We start from the raw sequence: 9,002 nt of genomic DNA, 5'->3' as shown, positions 1-9,002 counted from the left end.
GATTTTCCTGAAATTTTCCTTTGGAGGTCAATGGAACTGAGACCAAACCATGAATATTAATAAAAACCAATCAAGATTCCTTCCTTATAGTTTATATAAACTAAATGGTAACGATACTATTTTCAAACTAGAATTCTAAATGTAATTTTTAAATTTTAAAATATATTTTATAGAAATGCATTTTTACAAAGACCTAAAAGGAAAAAATTTAAAACAATTAAAATATTTTAAAATTTCAAAAAGAAATCCTTAAATTGGCTAAAAAAAAATAAAAAGCTGTGGACTGTACCTGTTATCACTGAGATTTAACACCCTCAGCTTCTGCATCTGGCCAATCTCATCAGGGAGGAATTCCAGCTTGTTGGAGCGCAGGGACATCACTGTCACATTCTTACAGCTCCCAATCTGTGGGAAGGAAAAGCCAACAGGATGGAATCCCACATTTGGGAATGTTCATTGTCACTGCTCCTGTCACGAGGTGGCTAAATTAGGGTTTTACTGAAAGCCACGAAGGGCAGAAAATCCAGAATTTTACCAGAAAAATGACATTTTCCTGCTGGCAGGAAGCTCAGGGAATGCCTGGGGTTCCTCACAGGGATATTCCCAACTCCCCATGGATTTACTGCTCCTTTTCCCACTGAGTACCTCAGGAACCTTCACTCTCCAACATCACCACACAGCAACCCCACAACCAATCCCCTGAACAGACAATCCATCCCCGGGGGCAGGGATGACCTCCTGCCTCCCACAGGACATTCCAGTGGGGAATTTATCCACCAAACCATCTGCTCACTTCTCTGGGCAGCTCTGGGAGGAAGTTCTCGTCCACAGCCAAGGTCCTGAGGTTGTGCAGGTAGCCGATGGTGGAGGGCAGCGACTCCAGCTCGTTGCAGCTGCAGTCAAACTCTTCCAACAGGGACAAGCTGGAACGGGAAATTCCCTCATTAGGGACTGGCAAATCCAAGGAAAAACCCTGGAAAAACCGCTGGAAGTGCCAGAGTTTCACCAGCTCCAGGTGGAACAGCCAGAGGGGATTTGCATCCCTGGAATGACCAAGGCTGGGCTGGTGGGAAGTGTCCCTGGGCTGGTGGCAGGTGTCCCTGGGCTGGTGGGATGGAGGTGTCCCTGGGCTGGTGGGATGGAGGTGTCCCTGGGCTGGTGGCAGGTGTCCCTGGGCTGGTGGGATGGAGGTGTCCCAGCCATGGATGGGCTTTGAGGTTTCTCCCAACCCAAATCACTCCATGATTCCCTGGATTTCCCTGGGAGAAGTCTAGAATAATGGGATTTTTGGAGCTGAGTTTAAGGCCGCTTGGTTTGCCCGCGTTGTCAGGCAGGTTTTGTGGGATATTGAGGATAGTTGAGAATGTGAGGAAGAATTCTCAGCATTTCAGAGATCAGGGCAACTCCCACAGAACCAAGGATGTGACCTTTGGTGATCCAAATAACACTTCCAAATGGGAATAATGGGAATGGATGTATTACATGCTATAGAGTGAGATATATAAATTAATGCATATTAAATATATATAGTTTATAGACCTATATTAAAATATTCTCAAGAAATACTTCCTGACCCTCCTCTAAAATGAGACTGGAAATGAAAATTCTGGAAATGAAAATTCTGGAAATGAAAATTCTGGAAATGAAAGTCGTGTGAGCACCACAAATGTCCCCCACTCCAGCTCCTGCTGTCCCTTTCCTGTTCCTCACCTCCACCTCTAACCACTGATCTCAGCTCTTCCCGTTCAAAGCCATTCCCAGATCCTGCTAAAACCTGGGAATGCAAATCCACGGCGGCTTTTGGAGCATTTGGAGCCCCAAACTCTGCCCCATCCCAGCTGTGACCTCCCCCTGGCACCTTCCCACCCACTCAGGTCCCACAGGGAACATCTCCAGCTTTGATTCCATCTGGGAATTAATGGGAATCCCTGATTTTGTATGGAATGTTTGGCTGAGCTGGGAATGCTCTGAAAGGCACCACAGGCTGTCCTTTGAACAGAAATCCCAAAAATGAGGGTGGAAATCCCAGTCAGTCAGCACTGAAGGGATCTCCTGGAGAAATCCCAGAGGGGATTTTCCCTCCTCCACACTGGGACACTGACAGGCTCTGGGGGAATTCCACAGCTGGAATTTGGGAGAAGGAGACCCAGCAGGAATCCATCCAGAGGGATGAGTCACAGAGAGCCAAAATCACCTTGATGGGGAGATTCTGCCCTCATCAGAGAGGGAATTTTTCACTGGAAAAACCCAACCAGAACTCCATCCCGTTGTGGGAATTCCAGGAGATCCCACCTGGGAATTGTGCCTTTGGAAGTGGAATTAAGGCTCCACAACAAACACTGAACAGGTGTTGGGTTAAAAAAGGGGATTGCCCTTCAATCTGAGCAATTTGATAAATAAAAAAAAAAAAAGTTTAAAAAAGTTTTAGAGCCTGACTCCCAAAATTGCTGCAGTTGGATGTGAAATCCATGTTTTTGCAGCATCCAGGAGAGCTTGGAGTCATCTGAGCTGTCACCTGGGTGAGAATTCACTGCTCCAAAGAGATTTGGGAAGCAGAGATTTGTCCTTTAGTGATTCCCATCACCAGCTTTTAATGTGAATTAAATATCACCATATTAATTATGATATTCCAAGGATTTCCCAAAAATCCCACACACTGCAAGGATAATCCAGCCTGGCTTTTCAGTGGCTGCAGCTGGAATATGTACAAACAAATATGGATTATTTTTCCATATTATTATTATTATATGGAAATATTATATTATTATATTATATTAGCATATTATATTATTATATTATCTTATTATAGTATAATTATATATTATAATATATATAATATTATATTATTATATGGAAATATAATTTCCATATTATTATATTTCCTCTACTTTTGCTGCTCTGCTTATCCAAATGGATTCCCACAGAAATATTTGGTTTTTCTCTTGGAAAATTTGATCTATTTTACCTTCTTACCCCTGAAAAATCCCCAGGATTAAAAGTGGAGCTCCGAATTTAAGTTTGGACAGCATTTGGAAATTGTTTTTCAATTCCATGTATCTTTGTTTTATTTGCTGTTTGAAAATTCCCATTCCTTCAGCAGAAGGGAAAACACACTTTAATTCAAATTGATGCCACTTGGACTCACTTTCCGATGGCGTTGGGCAGAATTGTGAGCTGGTTGTCATCCACCTTCAGAGTTGTCAGCCTCTTCAGCAGTCCTGCAGGAAGGAAAAATGGATAAATCTCCCAAGGAGATTCCCTGGAATCCCAGAAGAAATGATTTGCAACCTCCAACAAAATATTCCGCTCTGGATTTTAGGGAATAACATCCCAAATGTGTTTGTTCCTGCTAGATGTCCTCTAAAAAATCAATCTGGGCAGAAAATCATGGAACAAAAATCCTGGGATTGATGGGGAGATGTGGAAGAGCAGGATGGAAAACAGGAGTAGAAGATAACCAATGAGAGTGTCAGTGATTAGCACCATTAATTAGCAATCCCTGTTGGAATCTGAATCAGTTGATTTAAAACTGAGGGATTTTACAGTTCTGTGGTCAAAGGGAAAGGGAAAAGCAAAAATAAGGGATCAGGATGGAAATATCCAGATGGACAGAGGGAGATGCCTACAGAGCTCCCATTCATCCTAAACCATCCAGAAATCCCATGCATGTAAAACAGTCCAAAGGAAAACAAAATTCAAAGGTTGAATGATTTCCTTTTTATCTCCTTTTCCCACCCTGAATGAGCAGCAGATTCCTGCTGGAGCTTCCCCTTGTTCCCATGTCACTCTCAGCCTGGTTTTTGCATTTAAATCAAACCAATTCTGCCCTCCTTGGCTTCTTTTCCTCACAACACCAAACCAGGTGCATCAATTCCTTTCAAGCAGGGAGTTTTGCTCCTGACTTTACAAAGTTCCCAGACACGATTTTCTACCTTTTTTGGGATTTAACGACAATCCTTGTCCCACCGTTATAAAATCCCGTCATTCCAAATAATCATAATTTCAAAAAAAATATTTAAAAATTGTGAAAAATGGAGAGGAATCCCTGCTCTCTCCTCACCTATGGAATCTGGCAGCTGCTGCAGCATGTTGGAGGAGAGCAGGAGATCCTCCAGCCCCTCGCATCCCGAGATGTCCAGGTCGACTGTCTCGATCCTGTTTTTCGACACATCCAGGTACACCAGCTGCTTTAGCTTCCCTATAGACTTAATGGCACGTGAGACAGAGTTACTTGAGCAGATGGAGCTGCTAATTAGGGAGTTAATTAGAGAGAAACGCGCAGATCCAGCTGATCTGGAGTTAATTAGGGACAAACACACGGATTCAGGTGAGCTGGAGTTCTCTCAGCACCTTTGGATCGTCGCTGTCCCCACGGCAGGGCTGGGGTGGTTTGGCCTTGAAGGAGCAAATTAACCCCCCAAAGTTAATTAATGTGCTCCAGGTTCATTAAATCTGCTGGAATTCAGCATTCCTGGGCATGCAGCTGAGCTGTTTCTCCAGTTGGACATTCCATGAGTTATTTCTCCAAGGGACATTCCCAATTCCCACCTCCCGCCAGGCAGGAGGAGCTTTGCTGTGCTGAACCCTCAGATAGCTTTGATATTAATTAATTCCTTCATTAATTAACGACTCTGTGCCCCCACCCAAGGAAATGCACATGAAGGGATTCCCTGCCAGGCAGACAGGTCACCAACAATTCCATAAAATAAATGTCCATACCCCAGGTAGCACTTGCAAGGAGTTATTGTCCATCCACAACTCCTTCAGGTTCTGGATTTGTTCAAGAACCTCAGGCTGAGGAGAAAAATAAATAATTGCAGACAGTTAGATAAAGCAGGAATTCTTTAGTTAAATACCAATCTGTTCATTAATTTTAGAAATTAATAATTTTCTTAAATTCCCTCTTCACTCCCGTTTGTTTTTTCCTAACCCACCTCAGCCTTTCAGGTGTTTAAAGACAAGAACTGAACATTCCCTCCATGGAATTTAACCACTGCTGCTCTTCCTCCAAACTGGGCAAACTGAAGAGCCCTTTGCAAAAGCAGTGAGTCCAAAGGACACATCCTTGGCACACTGAATATCTGCAATTGTCACAAATTGTCACACCCAGCAGTCAAAACGCTCGGGAGATAATAAACCCTGAGAAATCCCGAAATTGCAGAATTCAACCCTCATCCCTTTTGTTCTTTCCAGCACTTCAGGATATTTCACTGATACCCTGAAAGCCGAAAAAGGCAATTCCCCAGATCGTTTCTCACTCCTTCCAGCTGTGAAAATCCACAATTAGCAGCTCACAAATATTCCCAGGTTTCCTCAGCAGTGTTTTCCTTTCCCATGAAACACTTTCCACAGCAAACCAAGACTCACAATTTGCCTTCACCCTCTCAAGTTGCAGAGATTTTTTTTTTCAAAGGTATTAAATATTCCATTAAATATTCTGTTAAATATTCCATTCCAAATCAGGTTCCAGCATTTGGAAGCAGCACTGGAATTATTCCAACACAGCCAGAAACAAATGGACCTTCCCAGCACCACCAGACCTTAGGAGAGACCTGGAATCATCCTGTCTGCTCTGGAATTTTGCCATTCCCAGGAGAAATCTGATTTTCCTCTTGCCCAGGGAATCCTGGGAGAAGCTCCTGATGCCTCATCAGATAAGAAAAAAGCTGATAAACAGGAGAGCTCATCCCTGTTTTCCACTTCTCCACAGAACTGATTCCTATTAAAAACTGCTGGTGAACATTTTAAAGTTGATTTGTTTTGCCTCTGCTAATCCCATTGAAATTCTGCTGCCCTTCAATGATTAAACCCATTTCTAATTTCCAGTCCCAATTGATTAATGGTCATTTGATACTATTTGTTCCCGTGCTGATTAATGTTTCTTTATCCCTCTGGAGTGTTCGCTGGCTGAGGTCATTATGGATAATCATAATTTCCCCTCTCAACTTTAATTTGCTTTTAAATTCCTCTCATTAGCAGACACCTTTCTCCGAGGCCCCAGCCTGTTCCTGGGCTGTACAGAGCACAGCTTGCTGGGGAATTTCTCGGATTTTGATTCCCCAGAATGATGGAATTTCCCATTATTTTGGAGCACCATGGAATGTTCCATTTTATGGTGGAATATTCATGATCCAGATGAGACCTCATGGATGGCTTGGTGTTAAAGTGGCATTAAAAACATATTTTCTCTGTTAGAAATGCTTTGGTTCAGGTGTTTTTTGGGGGAATAGTTGCATTTTCCACATAGGCTGCTGGGATTGGAATAGAGTAGAATGGGAATGGGAAAAGAGCAGAAAAGGAATAGGAATGGGAATAAGACAGAATGGAATGGAATGGAATGGAATGGAATGGAATGGAATGGAATGGAATGGAATAGAATAGAAACAGAAAAAGAAACAGAAAAAGAAACAGAAAAAGAAACAGAAAAAGAAACAGAAAAAGAAACAGAAAAAGAAACAGAAACAGGAATAGAAATGGAACCAGGAATAGGAGCAGGAATAGGAATAGGAACAGGAGCAGGAATAAAAACAGGAATAGAAACAGAAATAGGAATAGGAATAGGAATAAGAATAGGATCAGGAGCAGGAATATGAATAGGAATAGGACTAGAACAGAATAGAATCAGCTGGAGGGGGTTTCCATTGCCCACCCAGTCTAACTCCCTGACCAAACCTTCAAGGATATTATTAAGGGAATTGTCCCAATGTCCCCTAATCCTGCTCTCCAGGAGCCTGGTTTGGGATCTGACCACCCTCTCCCTACAGAAATGCTTCCTGGGATATTGAATTGAAGTCTCATCAATTTTTGATACAAATTCCATCATATTTCCTGCTGCTCCTCCTCTTCCCAAAAGCAGGGAGAGGCCAAACTTTGGGATTTCCTTCTCCCCAGAGCTCTGTGCCAGGAGCTGCCTGTTCCCCTCCCTGCTGCCCTGCAGGCACTGGGACACAGCTGCTGCTCAGGGAGCCTCACTCTGCATTCCAGGGATGCACACCTCTGCCAGCATTTGGGAATCTCGTTCCCAGCAGAGGGAGTGAGCAGGATGATTTCATTTCCATGCCTGGAGCTGCAGGAAGGACACAGACCTTTCCAGCTCCAAGGGAAGGAGCACACCAGTCCAGGAATATCCAAGGAATGAAGCTCTCCCACACCACCAACTCGTTTTTCTCCAATAAAAAGGAAATTTCTATGGAAACCCAAACCAGATTTCCAGAATCCTTGAAAACAGGACTTTTTAATGCTTTTTTTCCAGGTGTGAGTTAAATTAATACCACTTTTCCTATGGCATTCCTGCAGGTTCCCACTGTTCCTCAGCCTCTTGGACCATTTGGCTTCTGGCATTTGATTGGAATTCCTACATTTTTGGAGCAGCTGCCTGGAAAATGAGTCAGCTCGGGAATTCTGGCCCCAACAGGAGGATGGGGTCACCCTTCCTGATTTATCACTCTGCTGCCATGGAAAAATAGGGAATATTGTCCAACTCTTTTCCAACAATCCAAATCCAAGCCACCCCCAGGAGGGATGCTCTGGATTCAGGGAGGATTCCATTCCCACCATTAAAATTCCAAGCAGCACTTTGGCAAATTTTGTTCTGTTTATCCACGCTGAAGGTTTTTAATTAAAAATCCGAGTTAAATCCTCTGTTTCCTCCTGCATGGAATACATGAGCAGCCTGGAAGAGGGAAGGAATCACTCCATAAAACAGATGTGGAGCCTTTGCTGCAGCTTTTTGCCGCCAGGTGACATTTCAGGGCTTGTTTGGAGTGGAATTATCTCAGTTTTAACTGAAGCTACAGGAGCTATTCCCTTGTGGGGCTGCAATCCCTGATCCTGCTCTTCCATGGCTCCCGAGGAAAGGCATTTCTTATTTTCTGTGCTGGCAACAGGGAAAATTCCCAAAGGATTTAAATCTCAGGGAAATGAATCCTGATCTTGGGCATGAGTTAGGGACTGAAACTCCTTTGGGAGCCCAAAATTGAGCTCTGCTGGAATTCCAGAATTCCAGAGTGGTTTGGGTTGGGAGGGACATTAAATCCCAAAAATCCTATCAATCCCATAAATCCCATAAATCCTATAAATCCCATCAATCCCAGGCTTTGGACATTTCCAGGGATCCAGGGGCAGCCACAGCTTCTAACAGCAATTTCCAACCATTCCAACCACTCAGATTGATGAAACCTTTGTCTTTCACCCCGAATTCTTTTGAACACAACTTTACCAGCTTTGGGTTGTTCTCCTGGAAATTCAGCTTAAAACAAAACTTTTAACCATTATTGGTGTCGTTTCTAAAGTCAGATAAATGTTGCTATTGGTAGCAGCAATTTCTAATAATTGGTAATAGCAATTTCTAATAATTGGTAATAGCAATTTCTAATAATTGGTAATAGCAACTTCTCTTATTCCCAAGATGGAATGAATATTAAGAATATTAGGATATTAAGAAATCAGTCCAGAATTGACACAAAAATCCCTCCAGAGCTCCTCAATCTCCCACCAGGATGAACAATCTGCTCAGAGGGAGAATCCTCAAACCCTGCTGGGGATAAAACACATTTTGCCACCACTCAGCAACATCACCAGCAAACGCCTGCTTCGCCCAAAATCCCACAAAACCTTCCCAGAAAAACCCTCAATCCCCCACGGACAGATCACCCAAACCCTCCAGGTTTCCTGTCAAAAAGCAGAATATTCCTCACCAGCTCGGAGAATTCATTATTGCCCAGGTCGAGTCTCTCCAGCTGAGTCAGTTTGTGCATCGACCTGGAAAGGAAGGGAAAGGCTGCAGGTGAGACCTGAACCTGGAAATGTCTCATTTTTGGGAGGGATGAAAATAAAAAAAATAATGGAAATATCTGCACTGATTGTGTTCTGGAGAAAAGGAATTGCATCAGTTGGGTGCTGATGGAAATTAAACAATTGGAGATGTTAATGGAGGTTCTTGAGCTGAAAAGGCAGCAACAGTTATTTTTTTATTAAATATTATTTTATTTTGATAAATATTT

At 43.0% G+C, this 9,002-nt stretch overlaps 1 protein-coding gene across 1 annotated transcript; it reads right to left on the bottom strand.

Moving 5' to 3' along the window:
* Nucleotides 1-289: 289 nt before the first annotated feature.
* Nucleotides 290-8,756, bottom strand: LOC146423280 (uncharacterized; the record flags this gene model as incomplete). The annotated part of the gene is made up of 6 exons (XM_085044938.1): nt 8,697-8,756; nt 4,720-4,794; nt 4,061-4,205; nt 3,146-3,218; nt 794-923; nt 290-405 (listed from the first exon to the last, which is right to left on the bottom strand). Coding segments are annotated over exons 1-6 (599 nt in total), but the record flags the coding sequence as incomplete, so codon positions are not given.
* Between the last annotated feature and the right edge of the window lie 246 nt (nt 8,757-9,002).

Source organism: Lichenostomus cassidix, unplaced genomic scaffold (assembly GCF_008360975.1).
Source record: "Lichenostomus cassidix isolate B80296 unplaced genomic scaffold, HeHo_3.0 HiC_scaffold_515, whole genome shotgun sequence".
Taxonomy (NCBI): Eukaryota; Metazoa; Chordata; class Aves; order Passeriformes; family Meliphagidae; genus Lichenostomus; species Lichenostomus cassidix.
This window is presented reverse-complemented; position numbering and strand designations above follow the sequence as displayed.